Genomic DNA, 23554 nt, shown 5'->3' on the forward strand with positions numbered 1-23554 from the left:
TGAAATCTCAATTTAATTTTACTAACGTTGAATCTTCTCCAGGTACTCAAATTTTGGGATTTCGATAACTCATAGTGACGGTATCAGATTTGATTAGGCTAAAGAGAGAGAACAGGCCTTTCACACAAAATCAATTTATTTTACAAAATATTTAGTGGTATATATTCACATATCTGAGATTAGAATAGTGCGCTGAGGTAAAATAAACTGAACAAAACAAAACAATAAGATGCACTTAGAAATTTCAAACTGTCTTACAATAATTAATCAACTGTGCACATTCTGTAAGTCAGAATATTGCTAAGGACTAGGCATATGCATCCTTATAGCTTACTTTAGAATGTCTTTTTTATTATTTCAAATTCAGTATATTAATATGCTCTTCACTGGGCAAATAAAAATAGCAATATTAAACAATCCTTAAGAAACAGCATATTATAATGTAAATAATACACACAACATGAAAACAAAAGAACAAATATAAAATGATTCTAGCTCTGACACAGTGTGTTAGTGTGGTTGATAAACTGCATCTACATGCTGATAGCATACTGTATTCTCAAATCTATTATGCTTTTGAACTGATGTGTTATCATCTTTGGACAACTTTCACACCAGGAGGTGATCCCTGCTGTAGTAATTTAAAAAATGAAAAGCTTACAAACAAGATACATTTTATTGCTATGTTACCTGAATTAGTATCAGCTAACAGTAATTTCACATAATGTAGCACCATTTGCCAAAATATATACATTTTGGGCTGTACATTACAAATGTATGTAATATGAATCTGTATGTTTCTACGAAGTCTGCTAGTTAGCAGATACTTATCTGAATGAGCATTGTGTGGTCCATGACCCCTAGAGGAAACAGCATTTATTCCTTTTTATTTATTAAAGTATACTTACGTGTTTAGTTTAAAAAATCAGAAAAACCTTAAGAATTTACCGTGGCTTTTTGTAATCTCTTCAATTTTGATTAAAATTAATTAGATACATTTAATACAAAACTATCATATTGATTTTAATCTTTGACTAATTGGAAATTAAAAGGGCTGTTGAAAGTTGAAGTAGATTCACTTATAGTGGAATATTTTTATATCAACTAGTTATTGAGGATTAGATACTGATTCTCTTATTCGGGTCTTATGTTTTGTAGCATCACTGATTTCAATGGTACAGTTCTTAGAGTAAGATAAGCAACATGAGTGAGGATGTCAAAATTAGGATATATTAGCTTTTGTTTTAACCATATCATTAATAAAAGGACAACAGAACAGATTTATGATGAATAGTTTACTTCTGTAATTCACCATTTTGTATCAAGTCGCACTGTATTCTTAGAAGCTGTGTTCCTTTCTCAGTTATTTCCTTTGTGGGGTTTGAATCTAAATACACTGCATTATGTGGCAATAAACTGCCAGGACTGCAGAAATGTAGTCCAAATAGAAGATATGTAATATAATATATTAATATAAAAACTTAAATACATATGGAAAAATTGTATAGAGAAAAAATATTTAGAAATTTATTGAAATATTTACTTTAAAATTTTTACCTCTGTGGAATTCTCTATTACCAGACATATTTATTAGCTGCTCAGATTTTACAATGGATGCCTCAAAAAGTTAATGCAAAAATTAAAAATGTAATTTTTAATATTGAAGTTTCTTTCTCTTTGATCTGTGGTTTTATTGCAATAACATTTCATAATATTTATTTAATGAAAAGCAGCTGAATCGTGAATATCTTATAGACAGGGGCAGCTCCAGGCACCAGCGCACCAAGGGCATGCCAGGGGCGGCAAGCTGCGGGGGGCAGCCTGCCAGTCGCAGTGAGGGCGGCGGTCAGGCTGCCTTCGGCGGCATGCCTGCGGGAGGTCCGCCGGTCCCGCGGCTTTGGTGGCAAGTCAGCGGCAGGTATGCCAAAGGTGTGGAAGCGGCGGACCTCCTGCAGGAATGCCGCCGAAAGCCACCTGACTGCCATGCTTGGGGTGGCAAAATACATAGAGCCGCCTCTGCTTATAGATTAATGGCCTGATTCTGGAAGCTGTGTACTCAGTTTCCATCAGATACTTGTTTTCTTAAATGTAAGTTCACAAAATATGGCATTCAATGTTTGATGTACTTCTATTTTTACAGTAATAAAAACTACAATAGATTCAAATGTAATTTTAAAAACTCAACCAGAAGATAGGAGAGATCATCCCAAATGTTATTTGGACAATTTAATCAGATTTTGAAGTCACATCTTTCATTCTGTGTCAGCAGCTAGCATCATATAAACACTTAGAGTCACCTACCCATCCCCATAACTGTTATCGTGGCATGTTGGAGTAAACACATCCATCTCTATAAGGCTGTCATGACCATTTGCAAGAACTGCTTGATTTCCTAATTTTCTACATACAGAGATAAGATACAAAAACAGTAAATTAGATTGAAAGTTTTCAAATTGAGGAGACTGTACTTTTAAAGATCACTAAATACAATGCTAGCAACTTTACTTATTAAAATTATGTAAATAGAGGTAAATCATGAATACAGCTTATCCAGTTTGATCAAGTTCACATGAGAAGAACTAGGAAGCTGACTGAAGAGATCTTGAATTTGACTGAAGTGGACGTTGTATTATTGGACAAGTCCATAAACTATCTGCTTTTAGAGACTTAACTCCTTTTCTCTGAAGCACTTTTGGAAGCTTTTATACAAATTAACTTAAGGCTTCCCTACAAATGATTAATATACTGTTTCTCAGTGTCTTAATCAATATAAAAGACACTAGTTTAACTGGAAATCATCCCAATAAAAACACATTCTGGTCTAGTAGTAGAAATGCTTCATCATTCAGATGAACATTTAGAACAGTTCCTAAAACCTTCATATTCTTAAAAGAGATCTTGGCCTAGTTTGCTGACTGATTTGGAAATGACAAATCTATGCAATTTTTGCAGTGCCGCCTTTTAGACTGTTAGTGCTTTAATTAAATGCTTCAAAGGTGTTGAAATATTTGCCAGTCAATTATTTCTTTGACAATTTTCTTTTTCTTCTCCACAATAAAATTAGCAGATAATTAATTTAAAACAGTGTAATGTTCCCACCTATTTTATTTTTAATTATAGTTGAAGCCTGAGAAAAGACAATATAGTATTAACATACAACTATAAAGATCATGTTTCGTTTTTTGGCCTGCCTGAATGCTGACAACATAGTTTACAGTCCATTATACAAAATATAATTCCACCTTCTCTGACTAATTAAACGCCTCATATAGCAAATTCAACTAATCATGAGTCAAAGATGTTCTTTTTTTGACTCACACATACCTTAATATAGATGTTAGATAAAATTATAATATTCTAAGAGCTACATTTCAAAAGTGTAGCCTGGGAATTTTTCCATGAACATGGATTCAGGTTACTGGATTCAGGTTACTGTTTAAAATTCCAGAATAGTGCTGGGAAAATTTACTGAGACAAGAGTTAATTTTGCTTTCGTGAGAGATGTAAATTTAAATTTACCTTGTTCTGCCTTGTATATTTCTCTAAGGCCTGGTCTGCACTGGGGGCGGGGGTGGGAGAATCAATCTAAGTTATGCAACTTCAGCTATGTGAATAACATAGCTGAAGTCAACATACTTAGATCTACTCACCGTGGTATCTTCACTGCGGTGAGTCGACTGCTGCCACTCCTTCATCGACTCTGCCTGTGCCTCTTGTGGCGGTGGAGTACAGGAGTCAATGGGAGAGTGCTCGGCGGTTGATTTATCACTTCTAGACTAGATGCGATAAATCGACCCCTCACTGGATTGACTGTTGCCTACCAATCTGGCAGGTAGTATAGACATACCCTAAGACACATAATCAAGTGACCTTGCTTTAAAGAGGTTTAGTACGTTTAGATAAGACAATAAGTATTAAGGAAGAAGTAATTCAATATGCAATTTCATACATTAATAATTTGCAAAGCATTTACCAAGCTATAAGGTAAAAGCTATGGAAATATAACTAATGAGATATCAATACTCAAGAAGATATTCACACTGAGTAGGATGTTAATAAATATTTTATTAAATGACTACAAATGAACCATTTTATTAACACCTAATAAGTAACTACTAAGCTATTTAACCCATATTTATAATGAGAGGCATGCAGTTAATTATCTGCACAATTTCTTTAGTTTTAAGCTTCCCAAACAGGGGTTCAAAGGACAAAAAGGGAGAGTTACTTTGTACAGCTTGGCTACTACATTCTTTCAAAAGTTGTTGTTAGATTGATCTCATTTTGATTTTCCCAGCAGGTATATTGCTCCTACAGCTGACCATACTCACAGGAGGAGATGGGGAAGAGGCAAATAGTCTAGGCTATCAAATGACCCAAAAAGAATTCATGCAGGGGGCAGGAAATCAGAGGTTAGAAGAAAAAAAGAGATTTTATTTACTCCCATCAGAAGAAAGTTATTTGTTGCTTACTCTCAGTAACCTCACTATCATATAAAGGGGATATAGAGAGATGAAAGGATGTACTCATGTAATGGAAGGTTTCATAAAACTTTAAGGAAAGATAATCCTTTATATAAAAAGGCCAGGAATCCCTGCTGCATGTTATTGACCGGTTACCTCACAGTTTAAATATTTACTAACAGCAGCGTTTTAAACTACAAATATTGACAGAAGATAGAAATAGCAAAACAACAAAGACTCTATTAAATATAAAACTGCATCCAACTTTCTACAATATATATCTAGAAATCCACCTCCAAAATCAAAATGAGAATGTCTCCAAAAGGATGGATGCTAAAACCCCTTTCCGCATACTTTGCTTTCTGATGCACATATACACAAAAGCAGCCTACACACTACTGAGCTATTCCCAGGAGTGAGTCATACATCATTCACTGATCAGTCATCACCAGCCTGTGCCTAGAGAGACAGAAGAATGGTTATCTACATACAACTGACTTTCACATTTTCTGTCTTTAAATGACAGTTGTGGAAAAATTGCAGGACATCTAAGTTAGGTAAAAAAAAGCTGAGTATGGGCATAAGCTAAAATAATTGCTAGAGATAAAACAAATCACTATTTAGAGAAACAGATAAAGGCAGAGACCTAACCCAGATAAAGTTTTTAATATAGTTGAAATTGAGCCTGAGAATCACACTCTATAGGGGATCTTAACTAAAAAAGGAAAAATCAATGACAAATAAGACTTGTTCTTCACCTCAAGAGTTCCAACCAAGTGAGACTATTAGAGAAACTACAGTAGGATTGTGTTGGTTACAATGTGAGATTTTCACATTTCAGCTCATATTTAAGGGTTCAGGGACTGGATGTTCAAACACTGTCAGATGTTAAGATTAGCAACATTTAAAAGATGTGACAAGAGTACTTTGCAAAAATATTCCATCCAGTTTGGGAAGGGCATCCTAGTTTAAAATGTAGATCCTTCTTTTTACACACACAATGAAAAATAGATGTCTGTTTTTCTCCTGTGCCAACCCTGGGCAATAAAAGCAGGCATCAAGAATAACAGGAATATACTGCAGATTCACAGGCTGTCCCTGAAAAGGCTTAATATCTTAGCAGTGAGCTCTTCCCCAGAACCCATTCACTTATTCTGTAAGTGGATTGTTTCTTAATATGGTTAATAAATAATGCGAACAGTGTAATCCAATCCCACAGTGACTGCGTATCATAAAAAAATACACAGTAGTTTTCAAGAAAGATAAGAAATGGAGTAGCCGAATCTTGTTTTATTCCCAAAAAATGATTGGAAAGGGAGATTTGAACCTATTATCTGAAACCCCGGGAATGACAAAGCTCCCTACTGTAGTGTCTAGCTGTAGATCATACGTTTTAAATGAGTCAAAATCCGATTTGGGTATTGTTCAGTCTGCTATACATATATAATGGAAAAGGCTTCAAAGAATGAACTTGACATACATTTCAGAAATATTTGTCAAAACAATTATTGCCAATTATGCATATTCAGTTTGATGACTCCGTTGGAAAATTTCTTTTCTCTTTAATAAAAAAATTTCTAACTGACAATAGTGAATTAGTGCTGATTGACTGTTCAGTGAGTGTTAAAACTGAAGGACTTAATGCTAATAAATCTTACAAAAAAATTTTACATATAAATCTTTAACTAAAACAGAATTATCTGCCCATTGTATTTGCTCTTGCAAAATGATAAACAATGATAAATAAGAGAGACAAACTACGTAGCATGTAATGAGAAAGTGAGTGCTCTTGGCCCACCGAACCATAAAACTTGGAATCACCCTAACTGCTTAGGGTCCTGTCAAAGGGGCAAGGACTAGAGTGCTGAAAAAACACTATGAAAGCCCCTTCCCTCATGAGCTGATCTGTACAGCAGCATTGGTTTGACTCATATATGTCTGGCAAACAAGGGTGAGCAACAAGTTCACAATAATCATAACCAATAAGGATTATAAACACAGGAGGAAATGATTGTCCACAAAATTAAGACATCCCCAAAGTCCAGTCATGAGGTGATAAACATGGCAAAAGAAAACAGTCTTGTGAAAAGTCACTCACAATGTGGGTTTTGGAGAGAGGGGCAGTAACAAAAATAGCTACATTTATTTTTACATTTCACAACTTTTAATTTTGCTGATTGAATAAGAGGAAATACAACTAGCTGGTTATGACTCTTTTAGTTAAGTGTTCTCATTATAAATTCTACACTCTTATAGGTCCCTAAATGGTTACCTGCTTTCCAGTGGCACATTACTGCCAAGGACCCAGCTGTCCTGCAGCTGGACTGACTCGGGTGTGGTTTGCAGCTCGGCGGGCAAAGCAGCCGGCGGGGCCGGACTCTGATTCCTCCTATTGGTCAATGAGTTTCTGTTAAGGGAGGTGATAGATGGATGATGCTGTGCTGAATGCTGCTTGTGAGAAGGTGGCAAAGGTTGCAGGGTCGACTGGCCTTGGTTATTTGGCGGTTGCTCTGGGAAGAAAGAAAATTGAGATTTGTTATACATCACCCTGGCTTTTGCTACAATCAACACAGAACGAGAAACTGAATATAATCCCATCATCTAAAATATATTTGCATATTATTCTATTAGAAGGCATTCAGTGACATTCTCTAAGAGCAAATTTACCCTTGATACACAAAGTTCTAATTAATATACAACAGATGGGAAAATTGCGTTTGGTTTTAATCTGTTTCAGTTTTTTTATCTGATTTTATTAACACCTACAGAAAACAGCATCTGACAGATCCCCTAATGTGCCTTTAGATTTCAGCTTTTTTTAACAAACCAACCCTGAAATTAAATGGGTAATTTCAGTAGAACACAAAGGTTTTTGAAATGCATATAATTCCTATAATTATTTAATGGATTTTTTTAAGCTTTATTTAACTGCAATAAATTATTACAAGCTAGTTTCTAAACAGCAGTAGACTACTCTAGTTTAGTGCATTTCAAATAAGGCAGCTCTGCACTATGATCTGCTAATAGATGCTAAGTATTCTTTAGCAGAAGGTCACTCTGTGAAGCAGATGTTGCTTCATGGATATTTAACAGACTGAATCACATCTGATTACAACGTCAGAAGACTCATATACTTAATGACCGTTACATCCATTAGAACACACACAGAACAGATTTTCCAATTTCACACTATGTGGTACAACTACATTTTGGAGTAAGTCACAGGTGATCAAAGTCGTGCCACCAAGACAGTGGTGGAAATGTTTTGTTCCTACAGTAAAAGCCATAATAAAACATAATAGCCATAGCTAATAAGTCAGAGGTCAGAAAGCAAGCTGTTTTATTTTTAACGATCTGGGGCTAAGGATGTGCTTGACAATATTTACATAAAAAGTTGTCAGACTTAGGTAGGATCTAACTAGATGCTGAATGGATTTGGCTTCAACACATACATATTGTCAATCTTTGACTGAATGTAGTTCAACATTTTTTAAGTAACGTATTCACATGTTATTAATATAAATGCATGTATTAAACAGAACAACAGACTAGGGTTACATTTCCTTACACTGTGAATGCAAGCAGTCTACTGAGACTAAAAACCAATTATTGCTGCATGTTTCTGATAGTCTCTAATAATCCATATCATAGTAATTTAGCAACCAATGATTTTTTGCCCTCATGAGCATTAGGGATAGAGCTTTTGCATATTCTTTTCTTGGAAGACCATTCCCACTTCCAGTGAAGGGGTTTGGTTAATTACTTTGCTGCCGTGTGAAACTAAGTGTCTAAATTATAGTAAGGTTGAAATATGCCTTTTAGAGAGTGGCAGGGTTAAAATATTCCATACAATTTTGTTGAGTTTAAAAAACAAAACAAAAACCTCTACTAAATTAACAAGAAAAATTACCAATCAGGCAGCATACAATTAATCAGTTTAGTCTTTTCCAACACCAATAGGTGTCATCACATATGATAAAAAATCACTATGGAGGGCTTTAAGGCACATTTTAACAAGCTAACTACAGGATAATTTAACAGGCTAAAGCTGGGAAAGATTTTGTTTTCAAGTCTATTTAAAATTTTATCTGATTTAGATTAGGGACCAATTATCAACTGTCACAGAATTAACTATGGTGCATATATATATGATTACTAACACAACAGGGAGCCATACCACAAGCATATGAAAATAAATCCTTTTCCTTTACTGGATAATCTAAAGTAATGTTTGTCTCATAAATCACATCTTTCTTTCTTTCTTTCCTTCCTTCCTCCGTTCAATTGCTATACTTGTCTAGCATTATTTCCCTCCTCTTGTACAAACTTCCTATGATTGATGCAAGAGCCTTTTCCTCTGCAGTTCCTATCAACTGAAACATTATTCTGGAACTTCTCCGCCTCTTCAATTTGTCTTCTCATTTAAAATTTCAATTGAAAGTCATTTTCTTTCTGTCTGGCATTTTATTTTCATACCACAGAAAGCAGATCCAGCTCCCTCCTTCACGAAAACAGAGAGCCCATTTGTAATACAAGTGATGTAGAGCTGCTGTACAAGAGAGGGTTGGGTGTAAGGAAGATACAAAGCCTGTAGGATGTAAGATCTGCCATAGCACAGATCCATTCTGAAGATAGCTACACAGATATACATCGACGCTAAAACTAGGAGTGTTACCACACTCGCTGGGTTGAAGTAATCATAAAAACTCAAATACATGGTTTCTGCCTTCAGCACCCTACTATAAAAATTATTCCAACACTACTGCAGATATACAGCACCTCTGTGGAGTAGGGGCTTGGGGCTATTTCTGCCTATCTGCCCAGCTCACAGCCCAGCTACTTCCAGCCAGCGTCTGTGGTCCAGATTTGTTCATAGACATATTACTTATAGTAATTCTACAGAGCCTTCAAGACACCACATGTAGACACTCAAAATAATGTCATATGATAGTATAACAATTAGATGATATTTCCCCCTTAAAGACTATAATTAAAATGTATGGCATGAAAAAGAACTAGAATGTCAAAGATTAGACAATGTTGTAAGATAGATAGGGTTGGATTCTGCACTCCACTTTTAAGTCTCTGAATCAGGGTGCTGAAGCTGTTACTCTCCACTGTGTCCAATTATGGTTTGAATCTGGTGGAGAATCAGTACCCCACAGTCTTAAGGTAGACTCAAAAAATTGTGAAAAAATTTAAGAGACGACAAAAACTTCTTACAAATTATGTAAGTATGATAGGTAAATATAACATGACAAGTGGGTGGGTTCCATAGATTTTTGCAATATTAGAACTACTGAAAATTAGTTATACCTACAAATTGCTTGTCTTAAGATACATAGAATCATAGAAGATTAGGGTTTGAAGAGACTTTAGGAGGTCATCTAGTTCAACCCCCTACTCAAAGCAGGACCAACTCCAACTAAACCACCCCAGACAGGGCTTTATCAAGCTGGGCCTTAAAAACCTCTAAGGATGGAGATTCCACCACCTCCCTAGATAACCCATTCCAGTGCTTCACCACCCTCCTAGTGAAATAGTTTTTCCTAATATCCAACCTAGACCTTCCCCACTGCAACTTGAGACCATTGCATCTTGTTCTGTCATCTTCCACCACTGAGAACAGCCTAGCTCCATACTCTTTCCCCTTCCATCCCCACCCCAACTCTTCTGCAGACTAAATAAGCCTAGTTCCCTCAGCCGCTCCTTGTAAGTCATGTGCCCCAGGCCACTAATCATTTTTGTTGCCCTCCATTGGACTCGCTCCAATTTGTCCACATCCTTTCTGTAGTGGGGGCCCCAAAACTGGATGCATTACTCCAGATGTGGCCTCACCAGTGCCAAATAGAGGGGAACAATCACTTCCCTCGATCTGCTGGCAATGCTCCTACTAATGCAGCCCAATATGCCATTGGCCTTCTTGGAAACAAGGGCCCACTGTTGACTCATATCCAGCTTCTCATCCACTGTAATCTCCATGTTCTTTTTTGCAGAACTGTTGCTTAGCCAGTTGATCCCCAGCCTGTAGCAGTGCATGGGATTCTTCTGTCCTAAGTGCAGGACTCTGCACTTGTCCTTGTTGAACCTCATCAGATTTCTTTTGGTCCAACCCTCCTATTTGTCTAGGTTAGTCTGGACCCTCTCCCTACCCTCTAGCATATCTCTCTCTCCCCCCTAGCTTAGTGTTATCTGCAAACTTGCTGAGAGTGCAATCCATCCAGATCGTTAATGAAGATGTTGAACAAAACTGGCCTCAGGACTGACCCCTGGGCACTACAGTGACCAGGTGTCTGGTTTTCGACCGGAACACCTGGTCAAAAAGGGACCCTGGCGGCTCCATTCAGCACCACCGACCCAGTCGTTAAAAGTCCAGTTGGAGGTGCTGCAGCGCTAAGGCAGGCTAGTCCCTGCCTGTCCTAGCATCACGTTGTATCCCAGAAGCGGTCAGGAGGTTTGGCTCCTATGTGGGGGGCGACGGGCTCTGCGCGCTGCTCCCACTCCGAGCACCAGTGGGAGCTGGCGGGGGGCAGTGCCTGCGAGCGAGAGCGGTGCGGGGAGCTTCCTGGCCCCCCGGGCTAGGACCTGGACCTGCTGGCTGCTTCTGGAGCGCATGCAGCATGGTGCCAGGACAGGCAGCCAACCTGCCTTAGTCCCATTGTGCCACTGACTGGGAGCCGGCTGAGGTAAGCCTGTACCTCAACCCCAAGCCCCTACCCCAGCCCTGAGCCCTGCCCCAAACCTGGAGCACTCTCCTTCACCCCAACTCCTCATCCCTGTCCCCATCACAGAGCCCTCACCCACCCTGCACCACAACCCCAGCCGAGCCCCCTCCCACACCCTGAATCCCTCATCCTCACCCCCATGCCAGCACCCTCCTGTACCTCAACTCCCTGCACCTCACGCACTCCGAATATCTCAGTCCCATTCCCCAGCCTAGAGCCCCCTCCTGCACCGCAAACCCCTCATTCCCAGCCCCAACCCAGAGCCCGCACCCCCAGATGGAGCCCTCACCCTCCCGCACCACAACTCCCTACCCCAAGCCCTCTCCTGCACTCTGAACCCCTCATTTCGGCCCCAACCCAGAGCTCACACCCCCAGTTAGAGCCCTTACCCCCTTCCACATCCCAATCCCCTGCCCCAGTCCAGTGAAAGTGATCCAGGGTGGGGGGAAAGCAAGCCACCAAGGGAGGAGGAAATGTAGTGAGCGGGGGCGGGGCTTCGGGGAAGGGGTTGGGCTAGGGTGTTTGGTTTTGTGCAACTAGAAAGTCAGTAACCCTATGGTACACTCTGCTTGATATCAAGCTGTTGATCACTACTCGTTAAGTCCGACGATCTAGCCAGCTTTCTATCCACCTTATAGTCAGTTCATCCAGTCCATACTTTTCTAACCACCTGGCAAGGATAATGTGGGAGACTGTATCAAAAGCTTTGCAAAAGGTTCATTCATTCCTACCTGCCAAAGTGAAGTTTTTAAATTATGAATGTCATTATTGATTGATCTTTTTTTCTCCTAGGTTTAGCATGCCAATTCCTTGAACCCACAACTCTTGTAACTAACTGCATAAAATCTGTAGCAAACATTTCAATCTTATTTCATAGATTTATAAGGAACATGTCAACATTATAAAAGTGGTAATTATGGTGCCATAGTTAGGGTTGCATCATACCCCTATTTAAACCCCAATTTTCATGAATAAATAACTAAACAATAGTTTGCTTTTTATAGCATCTTTCACACAATATCAAAGTACTTTACAAACAACTAAGCTTCCCAACATCACTGTGAAATAGTGACATATTGCCATTCTGATTATATACATGGGGAACCTGAAGCAGAGAGAGGTTAGGTAACTGGCTGAGTGTTACATGGGAAATTTGTGTCACAGCCAGAAGAAGAAACTAGAATTCATGGCTGTCAGACCCACAATACCAGCCTTCTTCACCTTTCTATATTTAAGGGCCTGAGACAGGCACATGGAGCATCTGTGATTACACTGGTCTACAATTTTTTAGAAGTCGTCTGCTTCTGAGATCAAATGTGATATTTATTATGTATTTTGATATGCTGAATTCAAAGATGACAATTAAAACAACTGATTGGCTACCGTTTCTAAGATATTTAAGTTTTTACATTTTATGTCTACGTATATTGTGTAGATAGTAGAGTTTTAATCATAAATTGTAAACCTAGGTCTTTTCATGTGTTTATGGTTGCTTTACATTATAATATTTCACTTGTCCTGTTTATGTAACACTTTAAAAATCAGCAAAAGGGTTATATAAATAAAATTTATTATGAAACGAAAGGCAAAAAACTACTATGTACATAGTTTAGTCCTATTCAGTGTCTACTCGGCGCTTCTTGGCTTGTCTCTTGTATTCATTAAATGGAGCATCTCTTGTCACTGTCCAGCAATAGTCTGCAAGCATTGATGGGCTCCATTTGCCCTGAGAGCCTGCCAGGAGATTCCACTGCTGTAGTCTGGAGCCCAACAGCTCTGCCTTACTCTTGAGTAGTTCCAAATCCCTGACAAGGTCATTCAGTTCACCTTGTGTTATGAGGTGTGGTTCAGAGGAGGAGGATGGGAGAAAATGTGGGTCCTGTGACATTGATGGTTCAGGACCAGAAGTTTCATCCTCTTCCTCTTCCTCGTCTGACTCAAGTGAGAATGATTCTGGTGCATCAGGAACCGGCAGTCCTTCTCTGTGCGGTACTGGGCGTATAGCTGATGGAATGTTTGGATAATGCACAGTACCCTTTTTCTTCTTTGACACACCTTTCCCAACTGGTGGCTCCATGCAGAAGTAACAATTGCTGGGATGATCTCTTGGCTGTCTCCAAATCATTGGCACTGCAAAAGGCATAGATTTCCTTTTCCTGTTCAACCACTGGCGAAGATTTGTTGCACAAGTGTTGCAGCATATGTGTGGGGCCAACCTCTTGTCCTGATCTCCAATTTTGCAGCCAAAAGAAAGGTGATAGGCTTTCTTAACCATAGTGGTTATACTGCGCTTTTGTGATGCAAAAGTCACTTCACCACAAACATAGCAGAAGTTATCTGCACTGTTCACACAAGTACGAGGCATCTCTGCTCACTTTGGCTAAACAGAAATGTGTCCCTTTGCAAAATCAAACACTGACAAATAAGAGAGCACGACACTGTATGATTTCTAGAGCTGATACAGGGCAATTTGTTCAGCAGAGTGATGTAAGCTTCGTTATGATTGCATCATCCATGACTTCTAGGAATAACATGATGCAATTCATATCATGCATGATGCAATACCAGCTTCAGATTGCATCATTCATTGTTTTGCCTAAAAAGCAAGTACTGTCCAAACCCAGTCATAGATTTAGTCATAGATCCAGTCAAAGATGTCTTTTAGTCATTTCTGGTTTAAATTGAGATCCCTTCCCTTTATAACTCACTTATCCTCCGCCATTCCCACATCAAGGGTCGTATATACTGACCCAATAGCATATCTTGAAAAGTAGAGCCAATCAACAATTTTAAGCATCATTTTCGTTCTCAGTGACCCAGAATTAGTAAAATTGGACTACATTTATTTCAGAAGCATTTTGGCTGTAGAGCAGTGATTATTGGACCATGACACGGATATGGACTTCTTGAGCTCTGCAGCCTTGATTACTTCTGGTTCTGGAAAATGTAAAGAAAATACTTTCTCTGCACCAGCACAAATGTCAGAATAGGCATTCTGCAGCTCCTTCCTTCAAAGTTGGCTCTTCCTCTATGGCAATCAGCATCTTGGGAAACAGGCATCCTAATGGAGGGAAGCGTTCTTCCCTCATTTGTGAAAAATCAGTGAATTTAGGAGCAATTCTGACATGGCCTAAGCTAAACATATAGGCTCCATGACTGATAGCTCCATTCTGATGGTAAGCCAGGAAGAAGAGAATGGGATGATCCAACATGAAGGCTATAATAGGTACAATGATTGTATTGGAAGGAGCAGGTAAAGGGCTCCATTATGGTCCTGGGTCTTACTGACACTGGAAAGTTGCAACAATCTAACTTAAAGTGGATTTTAAACTGATTAGTTAAACCTGTGCAAACTTTTGTCTGAACACACACATTCTGATTTAAGAATGGTTTATTTTGGTTTAGTTTAAACAGATTTCTAATAAACTAAACCACAATAAGCCTGGTTTACACAAAACAGATTGTCTGGACGGAGGGTTTCACAGGTTTAACTAAATCTATTTAAAAATCACAAACTGTTCAACTTTCTTGTGTAGACTAGGGCTTAGTTACACCAGAGCAACCCCACTGAAGTAGTCATCTTGTGGAGATATTCTATGCAGCTAACGCAAATTGGCCCAACAATAACCCATTGAAGTAGCGTTACCCAAGTACAACAGACATTTTAACCTTCGTGTAGCATTGACTGCATAAATCACTGTCAGATAAATGCACATCAGCCTATGTACGAAACTGATGAATTCATTTGAAATGGGATAGAAAACAGTCTAAACATAGTTTTACTCAGTTTTCAAAACCTATTTCAATAGTTGTTAACCTGAGACACTAGCAGTGAAATAAACGATTCACTTTAATCCTGGAAGTAAATTATACATATTCTGTAGCCAACCACAAAACCTCTCTCTTTTCTTTTTCAAAAACTAATCTACGTTTAATTAATTTTGTCATTTAATTGTTACTGAGGGCTTTCACATGCATATGTGAAAGTGAAAAAAAGGAAGAGATCAGCAGAGAGACAAAAATATAAATTAGTTTATTATATAACATGTATCATAATTATTTACTGCTTTGCAATTTTGAGTTTTAATTCAGAAAGAATGAGAAAAGTACATGAAATATCTACAAAAGAAACAAAGAATCCTGTGGCACCTTATAGACTAACAGACGTTTTGGAGCATGAGCTTTCGTGGGTGAATACCCACTTCCTCAGATGCACCCACGAAAGCTCATGCTCCAAAACGTCTGTTAGTCTATAAGGTGCCACAGGATTCTTTGCTGCTTTTACAGATCCAGACTAACACGGCTACCCTCTGATACTACAAAAGAAAGTAATTTGTTATGCATTTCATATGATATCCATTTAATAACAGTTAAACTACTGAGACTCAACCACTAGCCACTCATCTAAGGAAAAAATTGAAGTTTCATTTGATAAATAATAGGCTTATTTGGTCATTTTAATTAATGTTAAAGAAAATAAAGCTATCATGATGAGCATGAAAACACAAACACAAGTGTTGTGAATATGAAAGGTGTTAGGTGCATACAGTTTTTTAAACAAAGAAATATTTCTGTCAGAATTAACAATTTAGGAGTAGGCAATGTGGTTGTAACCATGTTGATCCAAGGATATTAGAGAGACAAGGGGAGGTAATATCTTTCATTGCACCAACTTGTGTCTGTCTCATCAACAGAAGTTGGTCCAACAAAAGATATTGCCTCATATCACCTTTTCTCTCAACTTAGGAGTAGACTGTCAAGGATTCTCCACCAGGAGGAAGTTTTCCCAGGGAATCCTGATGTGGTGACATTGTACGATGAATATCAGTAACCATTAGAAGTAAATAACTAGGGTGGACTATATGCCAAAGAGAACTGGTAATGTGCAACAGAATCCTTAATTTCCAGGTCACCGGTTGGAATCCTGTCCCAGTTTGCTAGTGATCAGAAGTAATTGCCATGTGAACTTGATTGATTGCCCACATAAAATAAGTTGATGGATTCAAAACATTACTTAGTTGACTAGTGGCCATATCACCCAAACCACTATACCTGTAACTGGCAGCCAGGTTGGCAGTCTCGGCAAACATGACTGAATGAGCCAATAGATTCAACTACTCATGGAATTTAAGAGGTATTCTAGTCCTCCAGGAGAGGGCTGAGACAGGCTGTTGGCACTACTACTGCCTATACCATATCTGGTCTGCAGATAAGTAAAAATTCAGTCTACAGAGCTATTGATCTGGCAGCATCTTTCACAAGTACTAAATGCATTTAATTAATTAAAACAAAAAGAAATAAAATCAATGATTTGATTTTTGAATGCTCTTTATCGGAAAAAAATCTATTTAAATGTTCTTTCATATCAATAACAAGACCTATTCTTTAAATTAACTGCTGAGTTTGTGAACTATTACGGTGGGGTTTTGTTGAGATCCCCCTGGTTTTTATTTCTTTACTAGCAATAGCAGCAACACAAGATATTTTATAATATGTTAAACTTGCGATTGTGAAGATGTTTATTAGATTATTTTTGTTAATTTTTAAGTTGTCTTTGCCATACCTTCTACTTTTAAGTACATTCTCCTAAAATACACACTGACACATGTGTCAGTCTGCACAACCCCTTTCTGGTTATCTGCACTATCTAAAAAGGGCCCAATCACATTTCAACTTTCCTGATAAATGCACTTGACCAAATGGTGGATATAAAACAATCTATTATCTTAACCACTGCTAGGCATACAGACTGTTACTGAATTAACCCACTGGCTGCTGCACTCTTCTTGAGGGACTTGCTTTTGTGTTAGCTGTGTCCTGATGGGGAAGCAGACAAGTCACTTTGATCACAGTACATCTCTCTCTCTCTCTTTCTCTGTAATAGTAATATAAAAAGGGAAAAAATCATAGACGTATCTTGATCAAAGTGTGCCAATATTTGCCTCCTCATCAGCACACTGACTACAAGTGGACATGTCATCAAACCACTTGGGAGTGAGGAATAACCAGTGAATTTATCTGCAGACTATACACTGTACAACTGCAGAAAAACCCAGACAGGCCCAAGAATGTGTATGAGTGCGTATATGGGCTGGGGAGTGGAGGAATGGCAGAAAGAGAACAAACGTGAGGGCAAGCTAATAGGATGACAGCAGTCTCAAAAGTGTGACCCCAGGTGCCTCAATATATAAGGGGCAGCTCTTTGTGTGTGTTGAGAATTTGCTGTCTGGGGAAAGATGTCCTTTGTGGGAAGTCTTGTTTCACATTAGTGGTGTGGCTCTGTTTGTGTCTATAGAGCAAATAAAGGTATGGTTGTAGTGCAGGTAGGCATACCAACTATACCTTTAATCTACTTTGTGCAGGTAACATTAGCAGAAAAGACATGGCAGAATGGGCTTCTGTATGGGCTAGCTGCTCCAATACAAGCCCACTGGGGACTCTGAGTATGTCTCTGGTTGCTAGTTCCTGCTGCATTTAGCTGAGTGAACTACTAATAATGGAGTTTTGAGTGGGGGAGTTTGGGAGGGATTTTTGTCCTTTTTCCCCTCTAGCAGTAGGACCACTAGGAAGAGAAGAGGACAATAACTACTGAGGCAGTACTAGAAGTAACCCAAGGAGGAGAGGAGACAAAGATGATGGTTGGATGCAGAAGCCCTGTGATGCACAGCATTCTTTAGTGGATATCTCATGGAAGCTACTTATATAAGAAATGTCACCTGATAGAGCTCATGGAAGGGAAGATCCAAGGATTAAAGATGCAGCTGGAGATAATGATGGTATTCAGATGAGAATTTGAAGCTATAATGCATGATAACTCAAGATTTACTGACACCTGCCAAACAAAAGAATCACAGACGTGCTGCAGAAAGTATACACTTATCTAGTGAAAACAGACCTACCAGTAATATTTATATTTGGAACGTTAAAAGATCTGAGGGCAGACTGTCAGAAGGTGAGCATGACCACTTCCCTCATTTTCCAAAGCTTAAAGTAACCGTTCGCACAACTGACTGAGAACACAAATATAAAGTGGGAAGCATTAGCAAAAACTAGGATTTTTTCAAGGATCACCTATTGGATCCATAATTCCAAAAAACATGACAAAACTTATGATTGGCAAGAAGCCATTACTGTTAAGAGGAGACATATATAAATAAGGGGGGAAGCAGAAGGCAACTGATAAAAGAAGCTAAAGTAATTAATGAAATCTCAATACCCAATAGAATTAAAAACAATAATAAAGCATTTTTAAATATATTAAGAATTTAAAAAGCTCTCTGTCAGATATAGTCCCATAGCTAGATATAGATGCTAAAATTGTAACTGGAGGCAGAAAAGACAGAAACATTCAATAGATATTTTTGTTCTGTACTTGGAACAAATCAGGAGGATACATCTATTCCATATGATCCTGTGGACATTTTGATTAATAAACTTGCATTGTGCAGAAGTTTAAATTTTTTATGTTTAAAGTTTAAATAGAACTAATAGGACATATGTTAGATGGACAAAAAACCTGATTCATGGGTAGATCTCAACATGTAGTTGTTAATGAGGAGGAGCCATCTCTATCAGACTGCCCCAGGGAATGGTTCTTGGCTATTTAACATTTTTACAATGACCAAGACAACGATATAAAAATTGATGTTGGTAACATTTACAGATGATACAAAAACAGGTGGGGGTAGTAAATAATGAAGACAGATTACTTTACAATATGACGTGAACAGTCTGATTAATTGGTCTTAATTCAGCAAAATGCCTATCATATTTTGTATGCCCCATCAGACAGTCTGTATCCATTTGTTGTTGCATGTTGTATATTTAGCTTGTAAGCTCTTTGGGCAGGAAGTGTAATTTTGCTCTGTGTATAACATCTAGCACAATGGTCCCTGACCTTGAATGAAGCTCTGATGCGCTATGATAATACAATTAATAATAAACAATAATACTAAAAAGGGAAATATCAGGTAGAAACAGGCAAATGGTCCTCTCTCTACTGGCACTGGGTACCTAGGATATTGTGATATTTAAGGAGCTCAACTTATTCATGTTATCAAAGAGAAAGCTCAGAGTTCACTTGAGCACTGTGTATAGGTACTTACAGATGAAGCAAATAGACAGTGGGAACTTTCTCAACTTTACTAACAAGGGCATAACATGATCCAATAGCTGCAAGTTGAAGTTAAATAAATTCAGCATTGAAATACGACACAATTTCCTAGATGTGAGTGTAATTAAACATTGGAACCGTTTATCAGAGGAGCCAGTGAACTCAGTGTAGCTTGTAGTCTTTAAAATGAGATTAGCTGTTTCCAAAATATATGCTTTAATCCAGGTTCCTGGAGAAACTATAAGCCTTTGTGTACAGGATTGGTCTCGGGCTGTTCATCCCCTTCTTTCATGTGTTATGGGAATAATATGATAATCTGATACCCTCCATGTGCTCATAATGATTGCATCTACACATTAAAATAATTATTGCAATCAAATTTCGTGTAACAGGTCTCAAACAATTGCCTATGGGGGTCATCAAGGAATTCCCTCTCCTCCCCGAAGCACAAGTGGCCACATGTATTCTTAATTTTTTTCACCTTCCTCTGAGAGAATGTCTTCACAGCAGTTACCTTGAATTATAACTCGAATAAAGTAACAAAGAGTCCTGTGGCACTTTATAGACTAACAGACGTATTGCAGCATAAGCTTTTGTGGGTGAATATCCACTTTGTCAGATGTATTCACCCACGAAAGCTCATGCTCCAATACATCTGTTAGTCTATAAGGTGCCAGAGGACTCTTTGTCACTTTTTTACAGATCCAGACTAACATGGCTATCACTCTGATACTATAACGCAAATGTTACTCTTAACCCCACTCCTGTCTGCACACAGAAATCTCTGATTTATGTTAAAGTGGTGCTTTAAGCTAGAGCTAGCTGTCCTGTCTGAAACTTGAGCCATGCTGCTGCTGCAGCTAATAATGCAGTGACAATGCAACAGCTCAAATTACAACTCTTCAGCAGCTAATCCAAACATTCTGTGCTGCCAATCAAGTCACTGTGTAACTCTAGTCTTATTTTGCAGACAGCTCAAGTGTAGCAACTCAAGACTAATAACTGAAGATAACTTTTACAGTGAAGACAAGCTCTATTACATAAGAGATTGGCCACAGCTGGAGACAGGGCACCACATAAAATGAACTAGTGCTCCAAGCTGGGACAGAGAATCCTCCTTCTTAGATGTCCAGTAGGCGGGTCTTGCTGACATGCTCAGGGTCAAACTGATTGCCAGATTTAGGGTTTGGATCCAGATCAGATTTTCCTCCAGATCAGATTAGCAGGAACCTTGGGAGTTTGTCTTTCTCTGTACCAAGGGGTGTGGATCCCCTACCAAGATCATCTGGGCATATTCCACCTAATGAAATCCCTGCCACTGAAGAACCTCAGGCACAGGTGCCACTTCAGTCTCTCATGTTCTCTGCCTGTGGCACACAATAGTTTAGACTCCTGAGGGATGACTTTTAAATAGACTAAACAACTGCATTGGGCACAACACAGGGGTATTTTGGTGAAATTAACGGTCCTATGAAATACAAGAGATCAGACTAGGTGATCTAATGGTCCCTTCTGGCTTGAAATCTATTAAATCTAGTTAATTAACCAAAAAAAAAAAAAAGTAAAAAGTAGTTTCAAATGAGCCACCTGCATTGAATTCTATTAACTTCTGTGGTTACAATTACATATTCCTATAACATTAGGGTTGTCAAGCGATTAAAAAAATTAATTGCGATTAATTGCGCAATTAAAAAATTAATAGTGCAATTAATTGCACTGTTAATAATAGAATACCATTCATTTAATTATTTTGGATGTTTTCTACATTTTCAAATACATTGATTTCAAATACAACAAGAATACAGAGTGCTCACTTCATTTATTTTTAATACAAATATTTGCGCTGTAAAAAACAAAAGAAATAGTATTTTTCAATTCACCTAACACAAGTACTGCAGTGCCATCTGTTTATCATCAAAATTGAACTTACAAATGTCAAATTATGTACAAAAAATAACAATTAAAAAAAACAAAAAAAAATGTAAAACTTTAGAGCCCACAAGTCCACTCAGTCCTACTTCAGACAGTCACTCAGAGAGACAAGTTTGGTTCATCTGCAGGAGATAATGGTGCCCACTTTTTGTTTACAATGTCACCAGAAAGTGGCGTCAGCAGGCTTTTGTATGGCACTGCTGTAACCAGCATCTCAAGATATTTATGTGCTAGATAATGCTAAAGATTCATATGTCCCTTCATGCTTCAAACACTATTCCAGAGGATATGCATCCATGCTGATGAATGGTTCTGCTCAATACTGATCCAATGCAGAGCAGACCGATGCATGTTCATTTTCATCTGAGTCAGATGCCACCAGCAGAAGGTTGATTTTTTTTGGTTGTTCGGGTTCTGTAGTTTCTGCATCGAAGTGTTGCTCTGTTAAGACTTCTGAAAGCATGCTCCACAGCTCGTCCCTCTCAGATTTTGGATGGCACTTCAGATTCTTAAACCTTGGGTCGAGTGCCGTAGCTATCTTCAGAAAAGCTACAGTGGTACTTACTTTGTGTTTTGTCAAATCTGCAGTGACAGTGTTCATAAATTAAACAACATGTGCTGGGTCATAACCCGAGACTGCTATAACATGAAATACAGGGCAGAATGCGGGTAAAACAGAGCAGGGGACATACAATTCTTCCCCAAAGAGTTAAGTCACAAATGTAATTAATGCACTATTATTTTAACGAACATCAGAATAGAAGCATGTCCTCTGGAATGGTGGCTGAAGCACGAAGGGGCATACAAATGTTTAGCATATCTGGCACAAAAATATCTTGCAACGCCAGCTACAGAAGTGCCACGTGAACGCCTATTCTCGCTTTCAGCTGATGTAAATAAGAAGCAGGCAGCAGTATCTCTCACAAACAACAAACCTGTTTGTCTTAGCAATTGGCTGAACAAGAAGTAGGACTGAGTGGACTTGTAGGATCTAAAGTTTTACATGGTTTTGTTTTTGAATGCAGTTATATAACCAAAAAACCTACATTTGTAAGTTCAACTGTCATGATAAAGAGATTGCACTACAGTACTTGTATTAGGTGAACTGAAATATACTATTTCTTTTGTTTTTACAGTGCAAATACTTGTCATTAAAAATAAATACAAAGAGAGCACTGTACACTTTATATTCCGTGTTGTAACAGAAATCATTATATTTGAAAATCTAGAAAAACATTCAAAATATTTAATAAATTTCAATTGATGTTCTTTTGTTTAACAGTGCAATTAATTGCGATTAATTTTTTTAATCACAGTTAATTTTTTTGAGTTAATCGTGTCGGTTAACTGTGACTAATCGACGGTCCTATATAAAATGTCTTTCTTTCCTCTGTAGCTTGTGTGAATGACCCACAAAAACAACAGAGAAGACAGCTACCTTTCTGTAACTGGTGTTCTTCGAGATGTGTTGCTCATGTCCACAACAGATGGGCGTGCTTGCTACATATACCGGTGCCAGAAGTTTTTCCCTTAGCAACATCTATAGGGGAGCACCCCTAGCAACCCCTGGAGTGGCACCTCCATGGCGCGGTATAAGGGGCACTGCGTGCTCCCTCCACCTTCGGTTCATTCTTGCCAGACAACTCCAACAGAGGGGAAGGAGGGCAGGATGTGGAATGGACATGAGCAACACATCTCTAAGAACACCAGTTATGGAAAGGTAACTGTCTTTTCTTCTTCGAGTGATTGCTCATGTGCATTCCACAATAGGTGATTCCAAGCTATATCCGTTGGAGGTGGGTAGGAGTTCACAGACAGTCGGGACAGAGCACTGCCCTGCCGAACCCAACATCCTCCCTAGTCTGGGAGACGATCATATAATGTGAGGTGAACTTGTGGACCAGTGATCACGTGGTAGCCCTACAAATGTCCTGAATAGGGACGTGAGCCAGAAAGATAGCCAACAAGGCTTGCACCCTAGTCGAGTGTACCCTCACAATCGGCGGTGGGGAAACTCCCGCACGTCATAACAAGTATGGATACACAAAGTGATCCAGTTGGAGAGCCGCTGAGTGGAGATCGGCCGACTTTTCATGCGTTCAGCCGTGGTGATGAACAGTTGTGAAGACTTCCTGAATGGTTTTGTATGTTCTAGGTAAAAGGCCAGAGCCAAACTCATATCCAGCATGTGGAGGTGGCACTCCTCACTGGACACGTGTGGCTTGGGACAGAGCTCCGGCAGGAAAATATCCTGGCCCATATGATAGGCGGAGACCATCTTAGGGAGAAACGAAGGGTGTGAGCGGAGTTGGACCTTATCC

At 38.7% G+C, this 23554-nt stretch overlaps 1 protein-coding gene across 15 annotated transcripts in view; it reads right to left on the minus strand.

Moving 5' to 3' along the window:
- Positions 1-23554, minus strand: part of TENM3 (teneurin transmembrane protein 3) — a 2266571-nt gene that overhangs the window by 179783 nt on the left and 2063234 nt on the right. For 10 of the 15 annotated variants that reach the window (XM_030563287.1, XM_030563282.1, XM_030563281.1 and 7 more), the window contains 2 exons: positions 6736-6973; positions 2302-2400 (listed from right to left, as the gene is read on the minus strand). In XM_030563287.1, coding sequence (XP_030419147.1) covers positions 2302-2400; positions 6736-6973 — 337 coding nt within the window. The remainder of the gene's footprint in view (positions 1-2301; positions 2401-6735; positions 6974-23554) is intronic. The other 5 variants (XM_030563289.1, XM_030563286.1, XM_030563291.1 and 2 more) reach the window with 1 other exon arrangement.

Source organism: Gopherus evgoodei, chromosome 5 (genome assembly GCF_007399415.2).
Source record: "Gopherus evgoodei ecotype Sinaloan lineage chromosome 5, rGopEvg1_v1.p, whole genome shotgun sequence".
Lineage (NCBI taxonomy): Eukaryota > Metazoa > Chordata > Testudines > Testudinidae > Gopherus > Gopherus evgoodei.